This window comes from Micropterus dolomieu, linkage group LG21 (assembly GCF_021292245.1).
Source record: "Micropterus dolomieu isolate WLL.071019.BEF.003 ecotype Adirondacks linkage group LG21, ASM2129224v1, whole genome shotgun sequence".
NCBI classification, from domain to species: Eukaryota; Metazoa; Chordata; class Actinopteri; order Centrarchiformes; family Centrarchidae; genus Micropterus; species Micropterus dolomieu.
In genome coordinates, this window is record NC_060170.1 from 11,614,708 (window position 1) to 11,638,601 (window position 23,894).

A 23,894-nucleotide genomic window follows, 5' to 3' on the forward strand; every position below is an offset into this window, starting at 1 on the left:
ATGTGATTTTCTGGAATTTTCTTTGGGATTCTGTCTTTCACTGTTAGAATGTACATATGATTAAAATTATAGATCGTTGCATTCTTTGTAAGTGGGCAAACCTGCAAAATCAGCAAGGGGTCAAATACTTATTTCCCCCACTGTACAAAATAAAGAAAGATTTTAGGTCCCATAGTGGATCATAGGAAAAACGTGTTCAGTGCTTTTCACAAGTTATTTTGCATTATTGTTATTTTCTTTTTTTAGTGCACCTTTCTCACTTTCTTGTGCCCTGCTTTGTCCACCAGAGTGACAGTCATACCCCCTCCAGCCCCCAAGTGCTGGTGTGAACTTGTTGCATTCAGCTGTGGCATATGCAGTGTGTGTGTAGGTGGAGAAAATAATAATGATAGAACTCATATGAGCCAAGAGTTTTTTCCATATAAAGGCAGAGTCAGAGCACAAACTGAAAATGCAACATGTCTTGCAGCTGCATTGCTTTATGTTCTATTTATAGGGAGAATTGGGGGTGGAGAAATTGCCATCTATCCTGTGTGACTGTGACTGAAGCCTTTGCACCTTGATTCTGCTTGAAACTAAACCCATATGGTTACTGTTGATGTTTTAAATGATGAAAAAATTGTTGAAATAGTATAAATACTTTATTGATTTACAATAAAGGTAATTCACCAAAGATGAAGAGGACACACATACATTTTGTATGTTTTTAAGTTAAAAAAAGAAGGGGAGTAGTGGGTATCCCTTCAAATGCCCCAGACATCCCTAGACACATTTCCTGTCTGTTGTCTACATTTTTTCAGCCATCTAAGGACAAACAAGACCAGGGCCCGAATTTATCAAGCTTCTCAGAATTACTCATAAGAACACTGCTAAGAATTGACTTAAGAATAAAAGAATTCTTGGCTCAAAGCTGCACTTAACAGTTAGTTATTAAGCATCTCAGACCTCAGACCCCTACTCTTAACTACTTGAGAGACTGCTGGGAGAGTAAGAATGATTCTTAGCATTAAGAAATTTGCTTTTATTCTTCTATAGGTTAGTAGAAAGTAGGAGTAAATTTCCTGAATTATTAGCACAATGAAGACAAAAATGGCACTTTGAGAAGCTTGATAAATACCAGCCCAGGAGTCTGCAACCATCTTAGTGCTGCTGTGAGGCTCACATAGACACAGTGGTGCTTTGAGCTAAATGCTAATGCCAGCATGCTAACATGCTAATGGTAATCATGATGTTTTGTTCGTTTTGTTAGTTCCTAACCCGTTTAAAACACCAATGTTACACAAAACACCAGCAGTTTGTTTCTGTCTGGCCTGATGCCACTTTGTAGTCAGCTTAGGAACATGACACCTTACACACAGTATCACGATCACTTAATCCCATAATTATGTTGTTACAGTACAGCATGCTTACTCCGGCTTAGTATGCTATAGCACCTACAGTTTGTTTTCTTTGCGCAAAAAACGTTATATTGTAGCGGTTTTGTAGTTAGTATGTAAGTAAGTGCAAAATTACAAGTTAATCAGAGTGTGTGCATTTGGCTTTACAAATAGTATGTGTATTGGACAGTCTGGTGAAATCATTGGAATTCATCTTATGGGGACCGTAAATGTATGCACCAGATGTCATGGCAATTCATCCAATAGTTGTTGAACTATTTCACTCTAGGCCAAATGTAGTGGACTGACTGACAACACTGACCAACCAACATGGCTAAAAATATACTGTACTTTACCAACAAAATGGCCAGGACAGGTTTATGTTTCATTTTAATTTGAATTTGTCCTTCAACAAAACAAGGAATAGCTGGACATCACATGAACTTTCCATACAGTGTTTAAGTTGTGTGTAAGTTAGGGAGTTAGTTAGTTTAGAGTACATTAATAACATCATTAATAACAGAAACAAACACACACACACACACACACACACACACACACACAGAGAGATTGTGTCTGTGCAGATATGTACTATCGTTTTAAATGGCATTGTTTTACCATAAGGAGAAAAAAAAGCTATGGAGTTTGATTAAACTGGTTTGGTGTATGTATCTGTCAACCTCACTTTTCTTTTCTTGTCTTGTTTCCCTCAGAGCCAAGAAGAAGACCAAACCCTTGAACCTTAAGATCCACAGCAGTGTGGGCAGCTGTGAGAATCTGCCCACGCAGCGCTCACCCCTCCACAACGAACGATCTCTGCGGTCCTTCTTCTTCCCCTCCTTCATCCCTTCCACACCTCCTGTCCATGCTGAAACACCCTCTGCAAGTAAGTGAACACTTCTTTTTTTAATCAGCTCACACTCTAGCTTTTATGAAATTAGATTTTTTAATGCCTTTAATCTCTTTCATATTCTCATCCCTTTTTTTGACATCTGCTTATTTGGTTCTCAGGCAATGTCTCCATTCTGGGACGCTATTCGGCTCTCTGCTAGGTTAAGTCAAAAGGTCTGATGCACTGTGGAGTTGAAAAAAAAAACTGAACCTGGCTTTATTATCTCTTAAAAGACAAATCCGTTTACGCCTGTGGAATACATTTTAGGATTTTTCTTACCGTTGTCCTAGAATCAGCTTTGCAACAGAAGTCTCACCTTGTTTTTAACCTCCTGTCTTGACCTCTGTCACACACTCATGCCCATAGTCATTCTTACCACTATAATTAATTGTGTTAAATATAAACTTACAACTCTGCTGGAAAATGTTACAAATGAATAATCAGACCGCACCATAATACCCGGGGTGGTGTGTTGCTGCACATTGGCAGCCTTATTGGCTGATGCATTATGGGCATTCTGTGGAAGCCATTAGACTGAGGAGGAGATGAGAAATAATGGAGGTTGTGTCAATTAAAGCAGTGATGAATGGTCGTCACTTAGCGTTGAATAGTTGTAGACCTTGACTAATGTATGTATATGGGGCAAAGAAGTGCAAATTTGTTGGTAGAGGCATGCCATGGAATAATCACACACCATATGCATGACAGGGCTGACAGATACAAATGTGCATGAATTGCAAAATACAGATGTTGAAAGTCCCTGCAGGTAAATGTGGATCTATTGATTTAGTCTCACTTGCTAATGTGTGCATGTGTGCTAAGAATAGCAGAACAAGGACACATTTGTTATGTTTGGTCCAAACCATAGTGAAAAGTTTTTTCAATGCATTTTTCTAAAAGGTACTCTTCGCAGTGGGTTTATAAGTTGTATTTAACAGCTTGATGTTGATGATGATAATAATAATAATAATAAGTAATGTTTATTGAGTAATTATTCATTATTAGTCATTATTATTATCATCATCATCGTCATCATCATCATTATTATGATATATTATATATATTACTTATTAAGATTCACAACTGCAGACATGATAATTTATTAGAACATGAGATACTCGATATCCTGCGTTAGTAAATTATTTGTAAACCATTTACGTAGTCATAAACTATAGCTTATAAACACTTAATGAAGGGTGCCTTAATAGAAATTTGCATCAGGTTTTCTTGATCCATTTAGTGAGTTGCTAGCCTTTGTGTTGAATTTGGGCAGCATGATGACATGACAATTCTTACCAGATAGGAACACATTGTTATGAGCTTTACAGGCTGGCTATCAGACTTCCGCATCAGTTTTTAAAAAACTTTCCCATGAACTGTTTGCTCTTTGTCATTTTGGTTGTATTCTTACTCAATTAACTACACTGCCTTTCTTCTAAAAGGGGATTCTAGGCCCACATTTTCAAGTGTTTCATAATAGTGATTTTGTGAGTGACAAATTGCTCACCTGTCAATAAACAAACCAAGCTTGTGTCATTCAAACAATACTGCAACCAACTGTTGTTAGTGTCACCATTGTTACTGAGACGGAAAGGTGGCTTGCCACATTCCACTTGACATTTTTATGAAAGTCGTGTACCACCTACTCTGTCTCGCACTAAAGTCGTAGTCACTCATTTTGATGTTAATCAAATGTTAAGAAAATGTAGTTCGTAAGCCACTGGTAGTTGACCTAATGGCAAGCTCGGTTTACAGCTTCAGCAACATCATGCATAGACAGAAGTCAACACAAAAAAAACTACTTAAATTTCAAGTTGAAGAGAAGTGTGTTAATACTGGGCTAGACAAGATCTGTCTACCTTTTTAAGTTTGTTATTTTCTTTATTTCTCAGTCTTAACCCTTTTGTGTCCCTTCAAAGTGCCTTGCTGCACCACTCATGGACACGTAGTAATACTAAGTAATACACTTTATTAACTACAGGAAATCTGAAGAGGCCAGTGTCATGGGTATCGTTGATGTGTGTGTGTGTGTGTGTGTGTGTGTGTGTGTGTGTGTGTGTGTGTGTGTGTGTGTGTGTGGATGTTTACCTGCTAATTCCACCATGGCTTCTGGACATTATGTGTATATACAACTTTATATGCAATTTGCAACAGTAAAAAAGAATCATAATCCCATTTGAATTACATGTTTTTATCAGCATAGGGAAATGTCAACATATGTATTTACAGATTCAAGCAGTTATTAACTTATGTCTGTGCTAGAAAAACACCCCCTAAAACTCTGTGAGGAAATATTCTACAAGTGTACAACTCTCAATGCATGAATTGGCATAAACATTTGAGGATGTGCAAATTTTGTCCATGGCTTCACATTTTTGATACAGGGGAGTTTCTCAATTTGTGATTTGTAGAATAGGATCTGTGCGTCTTCAGTGAAGCAATGAAGAAACTACAAATTTCAATGTTCAAGGTGCTCAGTTGCTTTGCTCTGGTACATTCAAGGTAAATTCCACTGTCACCGGTACTCGCCGCTTGTTTTGCTCCAATAAGGCCTTCATAGTTTTGGTAACTGACCTTTGTTAGGCAGTAAAATGCACCACTTTTTAAACGTGAAAATGTGAGAAAATATGTTTACATGTGAGTAAATATCCCAACTTTACACCTAAAGTATAAGTATTGAAAAGGTTTTTTTGTAGGACTGCAAGTTAATGATGGCAGTTTATTGCCCTTCAACCCCTAGACAGAAATTCAAGTATCTAAATCTGAATGTTAAATGAATAAAGACATGATATTTGATCACAAAGCTGTAAATAATGATCACAGACCTGCAGTCATTCACAATGAAGCCATCTCCCGTGTCTCTACCTGTACATCTGTGGGAGTGCATACTGACAGCCCACTGAGCTGGAGCGTCCAAGTTAACAGTGTCTGCTCCAGGCTACAGCAGAGATAGTACTTCTTACGTAGATGGAGAGTTTTAAGGAGTTGGAGGAAGTACACATTGCTTTTTTTATCCTGCTGTACTAGAACGCATTATTAGACACGGTGGGTATCACAGTGTGGTTTGGAAACCTGCCTGTATACCTGAAATCTGAGATAAGCCATTCACTGTGGACGGCTCTGAAGGCTGAAGGAGTCCTACCGCTTCATGTACTCCTTCAGGCTTTCTGGGAGGAGTTGCTGGACAAGCTCAGAAATATCTCCTCTGATTTCTCACCTTAATAAGAGCCTCTCCCCCAGGCGTGCTTCATAGTTTTCCCAAATGCAGGTTAGACTGCTAAAAACTTTGTGCTGTTGTCAATTACAGTTGTAATGCTGTAGGCAACATGCAAGTGGCTGTTATTTCCATTATTTCGGCTTCTTGTTTGTGCTGTTCTTTTAAAGGCAGCAGCTCTGGGTTTAATAGAAATCTACCTAGAGGGGAAAATAAGGTTACTCCTTCTCTTTTCTCTGTCTAATTTTAGTTTTAATTTACTGCACCTTTTTAAGTAAGGATGATGCAATTACTGTCTTTATTGCCACAGCTTCAACATTTAACTGAAACTGTATAACTTCTATCTGAATCTTTCAATACCTTTTAAGCTGAATGATTGTTTTGCAGATATACTATACCCCACTTTCCACCTACTCATTAACAAAGATTTCTTGTTATTTATGTTTTTCATTTGCTTAATAATTAAAGCTGTTTCTGTTCTTATCCAGATGTTCAAAGTGTATTGTTTGGTAAAATGAAAAAGTAAATATGATGCCATGTAGTCGATATAAGGTATTGACCAAATAGTAATACAAAAATAGTGAAAAACATCTGATCAGTCAGTGCTCATTGTGCTTTCTTTTAAATAAGAAAAAATGAAATAGCTTTCTTTTTCCGTGGACCTCCTCACGTACACCATTCTAAAATAAGACCTGAAGATCTACAGCACTTATTTTAGAATGGCGTGTGTGTGTGTTTGTGTGTGAACGCTTGCATGATCATGTGGACAAGCGGGTGTACACCCTCTAAGCCAGGTTAAACATCCGTCCCGGGTCTATGTTTGGGATTATAGTATCACTGCCGTCTCATACGTCAGGGCCCTCCAGCCAAAAGCATTATCACTCATCTCTCAAGTCATCTGAATCAAAACACACGGAGGACCCACAAGACTGTCTGAGGTGACCAAACGCATTCTGCTTGGGATGAGTCAGTGCTCAGTCTAAGCTGAAATGTCAGAGCCTTCCTATGAGTTTGTTTGGCCTTCCACCTAGAGATACTGTTTGTGATAGTCTAGTAATGATATGGTTAGATTACATAAAAGATTCACACTGGTGTATCTTTGTTCAGGGGGTGTTTGGCTCATAATTGGGTTCTGAAAAAGATGCAGATAGTTTTGTATTAAATCTGCAGATAGCTGATATTGTGTGCTGATATTTAATCTATTCAGAAGGATAAGGCTGGTATTTTTCTATATTTTACTTTTTGTAAACAAACCTAATGGAAAGACCAAGACCAACAATGTGTTCATCTCTTCAAGCTTTCTTCTACTTTCCTAATGTCCCGGCTGAAGATTTAGATCTTTAAACAGAAGAGTCACAAATATACGCTTCATCTCAGTAACTTCACAGAACGGCTAGCAACTGTAGTTTTTAGCAAATGTTACTCAAACATGGTTAAATAGTATATTTCTTGGGGACTGTGTTGGGTGCTGTGTTCATGGTGGTAAAAGAAGAACATGTCACTCAGTGCAACTGTGTTGCTCTGAAGGCAGCAGGACTGAAATGTTGATAAATCTGCAGCCTCTAAGTGCTGCGCCAGAGCACAGTGCCATTACGCACAGCCGTTCGCTGTCTTTACCTTCATTAAATCACCTGAAAACTCCCACATAATACACAATAAAAGCGACACATACTTGAAATAATAACACGCGGGATGCTGAACAAACGTTAAATCCCTTTCTCTTTCTCTCTCTCCCTGGATAAATACAGCCATCCCAGGAGACTGTGTCAAGGGATTAGGTGGAAGTGAAGGGTATCATATAAGCTGCACTGATACACCACACTGGAACCGACAGCACCACACGTATCTCTACACGTAACTAGAACTGTTCTCTTTAGTGTTACGTGTAGAGTCAGACATTGCTCAATAGTGCAGCACACCTGACCATTGTAGCTTCACTTCACACCACACCTGCTTACACAGGTTAACTAGGTAGGGTGCTGTGTGAGTTAGGCAGGCAGGTACGTACGTGGTTGAGGTACTAGTGTGTATGTATATTGATATGTTCCACCCCCATATAGTACTAGCCCACACACATCACACACACCTGCTGCAAAACTGATGGGTTGTTTGAGTGTGTGTGTGTCTGCGTGAGATACAGAGAGAGAATGTGGGAGTCTGTGAGTGTGTGCTTGTAGATATAAATGGCTTAAATGTTCTTCATACCCTTTGTGCACAACTCACTCTCTTTATTTCTACGTGTTTGAACGACGTCACCTACTCACCCTAACCTCGCGTGGACGCTTTGCACTTGCGTCACAGATCTCCTAGCAACCAAGTGTGGCACCTCTATGGAGGTCCCTTTGAGAATTGACAAATAAATAATGGCTACGAATAACGGCTAAATTTAAAACAGGGTGAGGAAGAAGAGCTACCTGAGAAGAATAGTTGAGGCTGGTGTCGATTCAGTATTTTAGTAAAGTTTTATCAGCGTGGTCATCATTCAGCCATTGTTTCATAGTTCTGTAGGTATGAGAAAAATGGAGGTTGACATGTTGCTTCAAGTTTGGAGAGCCAAGCATAGATATGCGTAGATATCTCTTGAAAAAAATGTATCTTCACTTCCATAACGTGATTTTTTTAGAGCAAGAACATTTTATCTGATAGGATACACCTAGATTAGCATGCTGATGACTTTTTATTTGATGAAATCTAAAACAAATTTGTGTTGGTGTTGATTACAATTGTAATTGCTGGGAACAACATGTAATTAATGTCTGTTTGACTTTTGGCTTATTTGAGTTTCTTTGTTTTTCTGTTTGTGCCGTTTTTTAAATGGCAGCAGCCCTGAGCTAAACAAAAATGTACCCAGAGGGTAAAATAAGGTTTCTCCATGTCTTTTCTGTTTAAATTTGCTGCACCTTTAAAAAAACAAAGACGATGAGTATTACTACGTAATTACTGTCTCTGTTGTTTTAGCTTTAACATTTAACTTAACCTGTTGAACTTGTAATCTTTCTATCCCTTTAAGCTGAAACTTTTTTTTTCCGATTGTGCAACTTATTTATTTGTTTTTCTCTGTATTTTGTAACTTTTTATTTACTCTTTAATCTATTCTTGCGGCATCAGGGCCCTGTTTCAGAAAGCAGATTTAACAAACTGAGCCTAACTCTGAGGTCTGAGTCGATTAAGCCTAAGATGGGAAAGTGTTTCCAGAACAGCTGATCCGATTTTGTTCAATCAACCCTGAATATGTTGAACCTGGTGATGAAAAAAAAGCAATCATCAGTGAAGCTCTGATACAAGATTCAGCATGGCAATGTATTAATAAAGAGCAGAGCCTCTATTTTAATTGTGTGGTGCTAGAAATATGAATGCGTGCCATTTATCTTTAACTAGAAAACAGGTGTGGAGAAAGGAGTCAATAAGTTAATTACTTTACATTTTATTCAGTGTAGCTCATTCATCATTTAGCCTACTACCAGACTTAAATTTCCTTAATGAATGATAAAGTGCTGGAATCCCCTACTATAGCTACATGTTACATTGGATTTTTAAATATAGTTATTGAGCTGTAATCTGATGAGGACAAAATGCCGCTGGCAATAATGGACCTGTGATTGTAAAGTCACAGTACGACATAGTAATAATGATTTTGGAGATCTACAGTTGTCTGACTATACATTTTTAGATTTTACATAAAAAATGTTTTGCTAATTTCATGTTTAATAAGATGATATGCAGCTAATATTGAAAAAATCACTTTCAAACTACATTTCTTATTAGATGCCCCAAAAATCATCCTCATCACCGTCTCCAGTATGATAACTATGAAAGGAATTTTCAAGTGGTGCAACTAATCACCACATGACAAATGACTGATCATTGATCAGTGATTACTGCAGTAATGTAGCCCACGTTACATTTTTCAGTGCAACTGTTTACAACCTGACTGCTGCCTTAAACTCCACAGCGAGTGCTATAAAGAAGGTAAGCATAGCCTATAGATTTTCTTCTGTGCTGAAGATGAATCTCTGATGTCCAGAGATTGCTGTCTCTGTCCTTACATCAAAGAAAGATTGATCATAAAAGTGGTCATATTAAAGATCATGTCTGGGTAACAAACTAATATCTAAGATCGAGATTTTGATGTTTCTAAAGATGTAAACTTCTGCAAATGAATGCTTACGTGTATGTGCTTTGATATCGACAGTATGCATGAGGAAATGAATCGGTGTGTCAGACAGGAGGGGAGGAATCAGAGAGAGGAACAGGTAGTAAATGTTTTGCAGGTGGGACTGTATAAACTCTCTTTCTGGCAGAGAGCTCTCACATCAAGTTCTCAATTCACTCCAAATAATGAAGCCCTGCGGAAGAGGTCGTAAACACCAATATATCAACAAAGAGGTTATTATGTTGATTACTAATTAGGGTAGATATTACAAACAGTGTCACAAGTCAGAGGAGTCTTTGTGAACATTGTGACACTACTACATCTACTTAGTGCACAGGAGCCCACTGATCTCACTGAATTATGCAAACCTCCTGCTACATGAAACGATAATTTAGAGTTTAGTCTCTTAAGACGTTTGAGTTGTAACTTGACACCTCGGCTAATCCAAACAAAGATGTTAACAACATTTAACTTGCCACTAAAGCTTAATCAGCTCAGTTGTTCTCTATATTTCAGCTGGCTGTGTGCTGTAGGAGATAGCTCTGTTTGGTCATGATACATTGAATGTTTGGTCATGATACATTGAATGTTGCATGCATGTTTGAGCTTCCCATCTGTCAGCACCACTAAAGCATTTTCCAGTCCAGTTTTAGGGTCTTTTTTAAAAATTTGATACGACAACACACAGAAGGCAAATGAACGCTGTTGAGAAGGAGCCCAGTTCTAATAAGAGATCTGTGTTGTCCAAGAGTTATGGACTATGGCAGGACTTTTGATACGGCCACCAAAGGGTGCATTACGTCACCTGAAAGCCTTCCGTAACGTCAGATTGGCCCCACCACCAAAACTTGTTCTGTCTTACTCGTCTGCGTGCTCTGAGCTAGTTGAGTTCTTCAACTGAGGAAGTCACTACCGAGCCATATGGCCTTCAGGCATCATCTGTTCTCCCTTCCCTCCTCCCTCTGTCTCACTGGCACACTTTCAACCACCAGTCTTAAAAGACTCCCACCATATATAAGGCTTTGCGGAGATACTTGTTTCATCCAATATAATTTCTATTTTTCCAGCGCTGTGATTGCTATTGTCAGTTTAGCACAGTGATTTTGTGTGAGCATGTGTGTTAATGGTAAACGCGTATGTGTGTGCTTGCTCGTCAAAGATGACAGCACAATATTCTGCTAAAAGGCTGATCGGCGTGTAGCCGTTGCCATAGCAACTGAGCAACCTTGCTTTGTCTCATCTTTGTTTATCAGATAGAGAAAAAAAAAAACTATATCCACCCTTCTATTAGTTTGTTTCTTGCTGCCACTCCAGATAAATACTTGTTCAGTTCTGTACTTTCACCAAAACACATGGATGAGAAATGATGAGAGTGCAGTGAGCAACAGCCTGTAACATATCGCTCATATAACACTCGTGCTATAATACAGCACATTGTGCAGCAAACGCCCACACATCTTTTACAGTCCTGTTCACTTCTGCTGCTGCTCTGCATAGTCCACTGTATATATACCAACTGAATGTATGTCTTACTCCTTTCTATTTAAACAGGCTTCTCATAGGCATGTTGCATTCAAGTGTTGTTTTGGCCTTTATTGTTTGCTATTCCCATCTTAAGCTAATAATTGTCTCTTGATGGTGCCACGCCAGTTATGCTGTTGATGCATTCAACCGTTTAATTGGAGCATTTACGCAAACTGACAAAGTGCCACACTGTTCCCATTGAGCTGGAGGAACTTGGTGATTCTGATACTGACAAGAGGAGGTGTGGGTGAGGTGACTTGGTGACAACGCTGACAATAAGAATAATTCCAATTTGTGTAGGGTTTTTTTTTTCTCTCCTCCATGGGGAATAGCGGTGTTTAACGCTCAGTCAATCACTTAGAGAGGCATCTCAGACTAACGTCAAATAAACTATGTTTGGCTTGAAATAGGCTCCTAGACTCAAGTAGTCCCTTTATCTTTGTACACATACACACACACCCCCCCCCCTCTGTTTAACCCACGCACAGACAGAAAGATATATCCCTTTATCTTTCAGTGTAGTTACATTTCTCTCTTTAACCCACACAACAATACACACTCACACACGCACGCACACACACACACTCACACACACACACAGACACAGCATACTCAACCCCATGGCCTGCTGTGTGTCATGTGAACGGCCAATTGAGGACGGGGAAAGAAGACCTCGGCTTAATTAGGCTGAGACCAATCAGAGACGATGGAGTAGGACACTGTTGTCTGGCGCCTTGGGGATTCTCGGCTCCTGCACTCATCTGTCACATGGACACACACACAAACACACATGCAAATTTAAACTACACACCCTTGTGTATCTTGGTACGCTGATTCTGCATGTTCTAAAGTTTCCGTGGTTTTGCCTTGTTCATGTGACTGGATGTTTGTATGACACCTGTGTGTGAGCAAGTAAACGTTCATGTGCCTTTCATTTCCACTTCAGTTTTGTTTCTGCATGTCTGTTGTCTCATTAAAAGTGAGTTATAACTTCTGTTCAGCATTTATTTTGCCCTCATGCCTACTGAGATATCATGTTTTGTTTACATGTTTTGTTTTGCACCAGAAATAAAAATGTCATGTTTTTAGGCATGACAAAGATAACACAATCCACAACCAGAGGAGCATGACGCATCTCACTGTCATGGGTTTGTTGAGGTTTTTTGCTTTTATTAGATGTATTTATGGATCTGCAAAGTGCACCAGTCCAGCATGATCCCAAGATGTTAAAGCTGTAAGCCTCAAGATTCTGGTTGATTTGGCAACACCTGTGGTTACCTCAGTAAGTGAGGTTTAATTCTACAACATTACTTGAGCAGCTACTTTGTGAGAAATACAACAGAAGACTAAATTGTGCATCTGTTTAAAGTGCAACCAAGCAAACTCTTTATTGTTTAAAGAAAGAAGTCAGTCAAAATAATTGGAAACGTGATCTGATTTCATCTGAGCTGCGAGTATTGGTGAGTAGTAACAGTAAGACACAGTAAAGTAAAGCTGGAGGTGTCGCCTGAAGCTCTTCATCTAACTCCTCACTGTAGCTGCATTGTGTTTCCTGTGACTGCTCACTCACAATAAAATCCACCCAGTGTTTTGTGATTTGAACGCTTTTCATGTGAAGCAGCAGCAGTCTGTTTGCATTAGCAGTAACTTAATGCAGCCCTGACATGGTGTAAAGAGAGCAAACAGTAAAAAGAGAGGCTGATAGCAATGAGACAAAATTGCACTGGGTAAAATGTGTGCTCTGTTTTCCCTGTGAATCCTTCTTGTTAGGTAGGCGATCTTCCACCACCAAGGAAGGGCGGACTCCGCCACTGCCAATAAATACGACTAGAGAAATAACCTTAAAGGACAGTCATAAAACATATAACAATAAATTAGTCAATATAATCTTAAAGCCAAAAACTGCATCAATCTGTGCAAACCAAACCAAAGGATATCAACATTAATACACCTAAATTCAACAAAAACATATTAGTAGCTCAAATTTTATTTCATCTTGCTCATAAATAAGTTCTGACCGGACTTAACATCCAATGGCTGTTCTTCACAGGGAAAGATTCAAGTAATCTGTCATTTCTCAAGAATATGCTTCTTTATCTGATGGTAATGTGTGTGAGCATGTATAAGTTTGTTCTTTTCAGTACTTACTGACAAAAGCCTACACTCCCCCGTTCTTTGAGGGATGGTAGCATCATCAAAGATTGTTGGTGAAGACAGACATCAGCAACACACACACAAAATGATAAATAGCCCTGACCACACCCCCGACAAGTCCAATCATCTGCCAGTCGCCAATAAGGCCGACAAGAAGCAGATGATGTCAGTTTCCCCTCTGTATTGAGTTATCAGGTTGATTGAGTGTAATTGAGCGATGCATCGGAGTGCGGAGAGAAGACACCAAGCCTCTGGAGAGCCTGGAGGAGGAGGAGGGAGGAAGGGTGTTTCAGGAACCAGGAAATGCTACACGGCACCGGGGCCATGAGATTAGCACAGTCAATGACTTCCAGCCTCGTAATCCATTAATAGGACTGATTGAGCCCACACCAGATGAAAAATTTGAGTCATACAAATACTTATTATGTCTCTTATCTGCTGCATCTTCAGTTTAGCACCAATCATTATTAAAAAGTGGGAGAGAAAATAAGTGCAAATTACAAAAAGTACATGAACACTATGAGATGATTATGTGAGCTAGAATTTTCCCCCAAAAGAAAAAATCTTTGATGAACAATGAACTCTCACTAGTCCCTTTATTAGGTACACCTGCACAGTCTAATGCCTTCCACTCCGAAACCACTTCTAATTTAATAAGCTTACCTTATACATATTCAGTTTTTGTTGACACTGCCAGAAAGGTGATAATTATACTTTATGTTTATTATGTTTATTTTTGAGGCCATAGTGGGTGGTGGTGTTGTACTGCACTGTATTATACTGAAAGGTGTTTATAATATTTTGTCTACAACATTTACATAGATATAGTACATGGGGGACAGAATATTCATCTATCCATTAGCCATACCTGCTTATTCTTAAGGATCATGAGGGAGCTGGAGCCAATCCCAGCTGACATTTGGTGTGGTACACCCTGGTCAGGTCGGTTCACATCTTCGGGCAAGTTTACAACCTCCGTGTTTCTCTCCATACAGAGCAAAAGTATCTACGGTAGCAAGCTTCTAGGACAGTGAATGTCTTGATCATACATACACTTATTAAAAAGGAACGTTGATCATGGCCAACTTCAGATAATAATTGCAGCGCCTTCTTTGGATTTAAGATTTACCAGTTTAGAAACTTGAAAAACTTTGAACCAGTGAGTCAACCTTCTTTTCTGCAATACTGTGGGATTTCCAGCTGAAACCAACTCATATCTCTTTCTCCTCTAGGCTTAATTGAAGTGAACCTCTTCTTTTCTCTTATAAGGAAATCAGTCTTAGTGCACACCTCAGCCCACAGTTCAATTTTCAAGGTATTAGGAGTTTGATACAGTAAGAAAAGAACTTCTAGGCCTGTTGCTTGTGTTTCTCTCTTTATCCTCACAATTGTTGCACAATTTATTGTTCATCTCTTCCACCCACACACACACAAATTCACACATCTCAAGTCCCCTCTACTCCCCTCTCATTTCCAGCTTCAAAGTAACATAATGCTCATGAATAACTCTGCATAAAGGTCCACGGAAAATTACTCAATTATAACATATTTGACTCTATCTGGCTATCCTTTCCTCTTCTCAGTGGTATTATTTGCAATTCCAAGCTACACATTTATTGACTGAGCTGTTAAAACACATCTTCCAATCGAAATTGGGAGTGACAGCCAAGAAGATGCGAAGGATGAGAGATGAGACGGTGTGTGTTTGTGTACGCTTATGAATAGCAGTCTGTTTTTAAAAAAACAATTTATGCTTCAATAATACATACACATACAACTTGCCTTAAAGGTGGGATAAGCAATTCTGGAGAAATCCAATACCATGACAAAGTCCATGACATTGAGCAAACAGTGACACAGCATGTTATCATAGCTGCCAACTCTCACGCATGGACCGTGAGACTCACACAATTGACACTTTTCACACGCTCTCAAGCCACACATCGATTTTCTAATGCAGTGAAAAACAAATGTATAGCTGATAACGTCGACTCAGTGCGAATCAATGCCGCCTGGATAGTAATCAAGTGGGCCCTCAAGTGGTGCTGTGAGTTGCAGACAGTTTGTGACAGAGTGGGAACATAGCTGGTAGAGTTTGTTTTGCAAAAACATTTAAAAACTGAAGCACAAATCTGCTTTATATTATATAACACACTAAACTTTTTTGGGACTGTGAGCTGCACTTTACCACAGGTGCTGAAGTTAACATTTGTGTGGATTTGTGGTGAGATTTCTGCCTGACCAGAAGTGTGTTCAGTTAGTTTCCACCTCCTTGTCTCATCCGTACAGTTCCAGACGGTTCGGAATCTGTCACACGGTCTGAAGGGGATACTGCCATGTCAGCAAGGCTAATTCACAGCAGAGTAGGCCTATAGGGGATATAGACTTCTTAAAAGTATCACAAATGATGATCTCGTAATATTGCAACTTCTTTTCTTGTAATGTACTTTTTTTCTCAAAATGTGAGAGAACACGTTGCCTTCACAGGCAATGCTGTGTAGGCTTTCATTCTCACCTGGTATTAAGAGGTGGTGCATAAATGTATCAGACTGCTCAGTCACTGCAAACACTAATGGACCAAGCGAATGTTTTTTGTTGTCAACACCTTTTGAAGCTGAGAGTGCCTCACAAGGGACTGCAGGTAGCACAAAAGTAGCCTAAACAAACAAACTCAAACAATTCAAACAGGCAGTTCAGACATTTTGATTCTGTTTCAGCCCATGGGCCTAAGAATACACTATACATCTATGTACCGATCTATCTATTGGTCTGTCTATCTATTTATCTATCTATCTACTGTATTTATTTATCTAGTTATCTATCCATCCATCATCTATCTATCCTATTTACTGAGTAGCAAACTGCTGATTAAGTCTGACTTTAAAATGTCAGTTTGTTGCTACAAAATCAGTCCATTCCCCGAAATGCCTTATGTGCTTAATGAATGTTGAATAAAGACATTTAGTCAATTCTGAAAGACATTCTGTCAGTATTATCATTTATCTAAAAAAATGAAAATCATAACCTCCTGTCTCTCCTGTGTCTTCCTCTCCAGACACTCTTTCAGTGCCTCGCTGGTCCCCACAGATTCCCCGAAGAGATCTGGGAAACTCAATAAAACACAGGTAGAGTAAAGGAAAGTGTGTGGGCTGAGGATGTGGGAGTTTGCCTATGTGCATACAGTCATATGTCTGTGATAGATTTCCAGTCCAATTAAAAAATGGTGTCCTGCATAACTCATCTCAGTTCTCTTTGTCTCTTTGTCTGCTTTCTCTCTCTCCCCCCGCTTGACTCCAAACGCTAGTGATCTAAAAAGTAAAACAATATGGTATTAGTTGTGGGATCTCAGCAACCTCCAGAACGTGGGTGTTATGCCTGCTGAAAGTAAGTGAGGTGATAAGAGAAGCTCCAGGCCTCATTATATGCAGCCAAACTCAGCGCAGATGTAATTCATATAGCCTTTATTTGAAGATTAAGGCTGGTTTTAAGAGAAATGCTATGATTCCATCCAAAAATATCCTTGATGTGCCAATTTGTATATTTCTAATCTGCGCCCTTGATCACATTGTTGGGCTGTTAGGATAAGTATATTTGCGTGACTGGTGCACAATGCACCACTTTGGTTTTAAGGCCTCTATTGTGCTGAAAGAACATTTCTTTATGCAGAATCTGCCCTTAATGTCACATCATTGTTCATATTTGACAGCCAGAGTCCACAAAAAAATTCGACAGGGGTTGGATTGAGTCGTGCCTCTCAATTGAGGCGAAGGTGGGGCCTAATAAAGAGATTTGGATTCTGTCAAACTACATTAGTCACCTACCATTAGCCAGCCAGCGGCACTGCTGCCAGCCAGGCAGCCAATAGTCGCATACGTGCTCGAACCGCTCAATCAGTGTGTGCAGGTAATTGGTTGCTACTGTGGAGTACACTTCATGGATCTGTTTGTTTGAGAAGTAAGTGTGTTGGACCCTTTAAGAGTGGCGCAGGATGCCAAGCTCCCATTACTCAGACTGATTGTTGTATTCATGTAAACCCTATGACCTCTGTCCTGCGCTGCAGAGTGACTGTATAAGACGTTGAATCGCACAGGGTTACTGAAAGATGAAAATGAAATGGACCCAAATTAAATCAGCAGGTGAGGGAGGTAAGGACGGTAAACACTGAAGTAGCGTCTTCAGGCATCTATTATCCTCGTAGAAAGGTTACACAGGGAATATGAGGCCCTCGTTGGCAAACGGCATCTGTCAGAATGAGAGAATGTTATGAAAGGCAAAAGGTCAGAAGCAGTGTTCTCCTCACCGTAATCCACAGCTCTTACATGTCATATAGATGTGCAATGAGCTGAAACGTCTGACGTCTTTTTAAATGTCCTTATCTCACTCTCTCTTCTTTTGCCTGCAGGTTTTCCACAAAGTATTGGATGTCACAGACATGCATAGTATGCGGAAAGGGAATGTTGTTTGGACTGAAATGTAAAAACTGCAAGTAGGTATCGAGACTGTTTTTTGTCTTAAGTACAGTAGTAGTGTGTCTGATACATATTGACTGATATCTCTGTCATTATTTTATGAAATTTGCGCGTTGTCTTGCTTGTTTTTTGTTTGTATTTCTTTTTTGATTGTTTTTTTAGGGGACACATGTTTATGAACTCTTGTTTTTATCTCACTTGAATAAATTAGCAGCTGTTTGTCTACATGTTAATGCTCCCACTTTGCATAGATTTCATTGCTGTGTAAATAAACTAAAATAATAACAACAACAAGATGAACAAGATAAACACTAAGCAAATGTCCTGCCCTTTTGTATTGACTCAGGCTGAAGTGCCACAACAAATGCACCAAAGAAGCCCCACCTTGCCATTTACTGATCATACAGCGAGGCGGACGAGAATCCCTCAAAGGTATTCTTTTTTTATTTATTTCCTTTTTAGCTTTCATTAGTCAGGTGTCATATGATATGTATTATGTGTGAATGAAGTTACCTGAATTTGCTGGGTTGGAAACAAGATTAATTGTATTTTTTTTAAAAGAAAAATATGATGATGGATTCTCTAAGTAAGGTTAGTATGTTGTCATTTCCAGTGTTGATGAAATTCAGTAATTACATTACAGTTAATGCCACATTCTGTTACTTCAATATTTTGAGCTTGTTTTCAGTCTTACTGGGAGTTTGATGTGGGGTTAAATGATTAATAACTCTTATGTGTTCAGTGGATAGAATGGTCAGATAGAAATTTGACTGCTGTGCAGTCCATGTTGATTCCCCCCAAACTGCCAGTATACCGACTATAAAAGCCAATAGATGTGTGTCATGAAGGCCCAGGATAAGCAAAAATTAATACGCAAGTTGAAACATTTGCAGCTTGCAGATGCTTTCTCACCTGTGTTATCCTGGGCAAATTTGTGTTTGTCTTCTATTAACTTTGTATGCAGTCATCCTGTCAAAAAATTTTAACAAATATTCTTCTAGAGCACACCTTGAGACGTGTTAGTTTTGTGCAGGGGCTGGAGGTGTGGGGAAGTGATGCACCTCCCAAGGAACAGGAAACAGGCCCGTCAGTAATGATTTTCATGTTGTGTCTTAGCTTTATCTACATTCAGGGATCACCTGGTTTTGTTCCGAGGATTATGTGTGAACCACATGTTGCGTGCAGTCACAATGGCTAATGTTAAACCAGCTGTTGATGGTCAGTAAATACCTCCAAAATATAGGCTGGCTGCTTGGTAAATCACAATGTCACATTTTAGAATTCCTAAACGTGTTAAGTACAGAATATATCATGTGTGGTTGTGGATGTTTTGGAGTACCTTTGGCTGGAGCTAATCATGATTATTCACATATTAACATTCTCTGTCGAGTCCCTATTTAAAAAAGTTGAAGAGCCTCTGCTGGTTTAGGCAGATAGAAGGTTATCTGCTGATTAATTAAGCCACTTAGGTTTGACAAATGTGACTGCGTCATGCACTGTTTGTAGTGCCACAGACAGCAGTGAAAGAATTCACATTATCTGCTATTAAAATTGAGATTCTTATGTCCTTTCTCTGCCCCCCCCCCCCCCTCCCTTTCTCCCTCAAATAAGACCACCAAGGAACAACTCAAGGTAAAGAACACTAATTATACTTCTTATATCCCGCTTTAGTAAAGAGAAAGTGACAGTTTCTTAATGACATAGTTTGCTTAAGGAAACTCTTTTTTATTAACAAAGTGTATGCATGCGATAACAAATGGATGGTATTCAAGGAAGAGCAGTTTTTCACATTAGAAGCAGGGCCTGATAAAGAGTTTCTCGTTATTTTCCTGAAGCTATTAGGCGAGTATTGTTTAATGTCGGTCTCCCACAGTGCTTCATTGTTCACTGTGCTTCTGTAGTAGCTCGTCTAGTACGGACCGAATCAGTGCCATGTGACATCAACAACCCACTCAGGTACACAGACCTGCACATCAGTCAGACGCTCCCCAAAACCAACAAAATCAACAAGGTAAGTGTAAAAACATAAACCATATATTACAATATGTGCGTAACCTGTCCTACATATCACATTTCTTCAGTTTTTCGGGGGAATTGAAAATGGCTATGCGTCATCGTGCCTTTCCCAGGGGATCATGAAACCGTACGAAAATATCTTCAGCAGTATTGATGTTTACACAGATGGAATTGTGTTCATACATTGAAGATTTTCCAGCCAGCACATCTAACAGTTTCTCAGTTCCAGAGGAAAAAAAGTTTATCAAAAGATTTCCACAGTCGTAACACTATGATGGGAATCTTGTGAACCAAATGTGAGTTTTATGAAAGTGTGTTTGTGTGTGAACATGTGAAAATAATACATTTAGAAATGCACAACTTGTCCTTTTAGAGTACTACTAAAGGATAACCAGATCATGTGGAAATATGTTTTTTATCACTCTTGGTGCTGTTTTAAGAAATGTGTATGTGTTTGTTTATTCTTTGTTGTGTTTGAAACTCTTTAATGCAGATACTCCTTCACTGTTTTGACATCATGAACATAAATGTGTGTAGAACCAAATAAAACGCTTTTATTCTCAAGGTTATGGGTTTAAAATTCAGACCTCTGAGGGGGTTACAGGATGTTTTTTGTTTAAGTCAAGGAGTTCTAAGAAAAAACACCATGATACTGTCTATACTTAATGTACAATGATCTACTGCCTTAAATATGTATTTATGATAGTAGATAAATTGCGTCAATCAATAAAAATGCACGTGCAAGAAGATTTTTGGCTTGATTAGGTAGTTTAGGTAGGTAGTACTGAAGTGCAAGGTACTAAATATCATGATTGAAGTAATATTAAAATAAATGAAAACACACCTTTTTACCATAAATATTATGAACATATAAATATTTATATTATGTTGACATATTTGAAATATTGCATTTTGTATGATTCTCAACTACTCGTAATTGAAAATATTTTATCCCCGTGTATATTTAAACATTCAGAAATTATGGCCCAGGTTGAAAATAACTTGAATCAGTTGCAGCACAGGTCACTGTTTAGTTGTTCAAAGCATCATTCTTCTCATTGCACAGTTGAGAATATGTTTTAACACCTTGAAATCTCAGCATGCGGCAAGTGATTGGTGAATTACTGGTATTTAACATTGACTCAATGACTCATTCAGTGCAATCATGTAACTGCAATCAGGTTTTTTAGAGCAGGACATTTTTAAAGCTTTCATAATCTCTGATGGGACCCGACCTAGTAAATATTTAATTGTTTAAAGGATAGCAACACATGTTTATGCAACTGTTTTCTCTTACTTTCTGCTGCAATTTGTCAAAGGATTTTTCACTTCCTATGGCTGATAATTATTTCCAGTGGAACTCCATGATTTTATTTGTATCGATAAAATCCATGTTTATACACCCATTTTAGCTCATTCATTCCAAATTGCATGTACTTTACATACATCATTTCAGACCATTTTTCAGATTGATTCCCTATCTCCATTGATTTTCATTTATTTCAGTGGGCTACAAAAATTGATTTGCAGAGACTTGTAACTTGCTTGAGGAAGAGAATCCATCAAATTGAAAGTCTGTTGTTGAGTTATGTCATCATCACATTGCAGTTAAGAGCAAGGTAAATTTTGAAGCTTTTAACTGCTGATGCATTCAAAGTTGCTCTGACATCTGAGATTTAAGAGTTGACTACTGAATAGAAGAAAAATGGTCATTTCCCCCCACAACACCAATGTTTGCATACTGTTTGTCTTTTGTAAAAGAAATATTCTAACTATGTAATTAATAAAGTGCTTTTTAGGCAGAGTCTGTACAATCAGGAGAGACTTATTGTCTAAGTAATAATAGATTATTTGTGAGTTATTATTAAATAAAAACCCAAATATTCCATGGTTGATTAGACTCTATTATGAAATTATTATATTTATCCATTACTTGAGTTGAACTTTGATGGAGTCTTGACGGTGGTTGTGATGTAGATCTGAAAATTGAGTAGGTACAAAGAGACGTCATCCAAAAGTTGCATCTTCAGCTGTGAACTGATGATGAGCAGATTACTTAGCAGTTGGATTAGACCTGGATTTCAATCTGGTGCTGACCGTGATGAAAGAAGGCAAAAGCAGCCCAAAGAAGGACTGTTTTGCATTCTCAGAGCAAAAAGATAATTAATTAACAGAGGTCATGGTGAGAGCAGATCGGTGTAAGTGAACAGCTGGATCACTCAAAGTAAGATGATTGAAATATGCACAGATATCATGAGAACATGTATGTTAAGTAGTTTTCCTGATTCAAATTAAGATTTTTGCGGATGTTGGAGCATCCTTGAATGCACCACTGAGAAGGGGGTTTGAAAATGTTTCCTGTTCACAACTGCACAACAATAACATAAGATGTCAAAAAAAAAGTTAAGGCAGCATATTGCTCATTGTGATGGATTACCTCTGTCAGGCAAGTTTCAAGTCTCTGCAAGCTGATTTTCATATTGTACTGAAATTAATGAAAACCAAGTGCTGCCTGGAAGGTAGAAAATCAATCTAGAAACTGTGCTATGATTCAGTAAGAGGCCAACAATAAAGTAGAGTGCAAGCGTTTTGTGATTAACCAACTAAAACTTGCAAAATCACCAGTATTGAAATTTAAGTAGATTTTTTGTTGACCTTTCTTTTTTATGTTTCTTCTCAGGATCACATCCCAGTCCCGTACCAACCAGACTCCAGCAGTAATCCCTCATCCACCACCTCCTCCACCCCATCCTCCCCGGCTCCTCCCCTGCCTAGCAGTGCCACGCCTCCCTCGCCACTACATCCCTCCCCACAGTCAGCACGGCAACAGAAACAGTTCAACTTGACAGGTATTTGAATGTGCATGGCCGGTATACACAAATTAAATATTTGACAGGCTTGTCATAGAGAAGGCAGTTAACCCTCAGCCTTGACTTTACAAATATATCAATACATCTTATGTCCATCTTGGATAAATGTCTAAAAATAAGTTTGGGAATATTTAGTTTTCTTAAGTATCAAAAGTAACTCATTGACACTTGTCTGTTTCCACAGTTAAAGAGCAAACTATTAATAACTAATTCAGCCTGACTTACGACAAATATAGGAGTCCATGGCAACATTATACTCCCTGCTTGCATTCCCTAAAGCATTATGAGAACTGTGGTTCCAAATTTACAACATGATTATCCCAAATAGTAGTAAGAAAAAGAAAAACAACACAAGTACATAACCTGTGGACATACAAGCAAACAAGACTAAGAATTTCCAACCCAGGGCACAGCGGTGCTTTAAGCTAAATACTAATGCCTGCATGCTAACATGCAGCAGGTATATTGTTCACCATGTTCTGTCTCTTAGTGTAGCATATAAGCATTTGCTAATTGCTAAACAAACACAAATTACAGAGGCTAATGGAAAATGGGATTAGTTTAGCAGGTTTTTGGTTTTTGGTCTTAAACCAAAAGTCAAGAGGATCACCAAAGTGATTACAATTTATCCTGAGGGGAACATAAATTTGTGTACCAAATGTCATTAAAGTCAGGGGAGCACAAAAGTCAGTAGGATACATTAATGTCTGTGCAAACTTTAAAGGCAATGCAGCAAATAGTTGTTGAAATATTTCAGTCTGGACCAAATTTTGTCCCAATATAACAGCCTATATAGTGAAATTGAGTGAGTAACTCCCTTCTGCTAAAGTTCACAGACCAACCGACAGACGGACATTGCCATCCCCACGGCCATGCTGCTAGCGTGGCTAAAAACGTGAACAATACTATAGTTCATAAAACATGTACAATTCAAAAAATAATACAGTCACAGTACTGTGTTGTAATTTTCAGAATAAATGTGGAGAGAGTTCAAATGGCTAATCAACAACATATTTTTTGTTTGTACTGTGTTTATAATCTCTATTGGAACTAATTTGAGTGTCAATGCTGAACTAACAAAGTCCACATGACTTCAGATCAAACTCCAGCTCTCCTTTTGTCTCTTTCCACCGTAGCCTCCAGTTATTTCAAATACAAACAACAGTTCATCTTCCCAGGTAAGTACCTCATAATTGATCATTACCCATAATGCACTGCAACCAGCC

General features: G+C 38.6%; 1 protein-coding gene across 1 annotated transcript in view; it reads left to right on the top strand.

The window, feature by feature from the left end:
• LOC123959826 (kinase suppressor of Ras 2-like) overlaps positions 1 to 23,894 on the top strand; it is a 59,043-nt gene that overhangs the window by 12,461 nt on the left and 22,688 nt on the right. The window contains exons 2-9 of the mRNA XM_046034126.1: positions 2,090 to 2,262; positions 16,369 to 16,438; positions 17,716 to 17,799; positions 18,129 to 18,214; positions 19,394 to 19,414; positions 19,684 to 19,793; positions 22,479 to 22,647; positions 23,805 to 23,846. Of these exons, the coding sequence (XP_045890082.1) occupies positions 2,090 to 2,262; positions 16,369 to 16,438; positions 17,716 to 17,799; positions 18,129 to 18,214; positions 19,394 to 19,414; positions 19,684 to 19,793; positions 22,479 to 22,647; positions 23,805 to 23,846 (755 nt within the window). The remainder of the gene's footprint in view (positions 1 to 2,089; positions 2,263 to 16,368; positions 16,439 to 17,715; positions 17,800 to 18,128; positions 18,215 to 19,393; positions 19,415 to 19,683; positions 19,794 to 22,478; positions 22,648 to 23,804; positions 23,847 to 23,894) is intronic.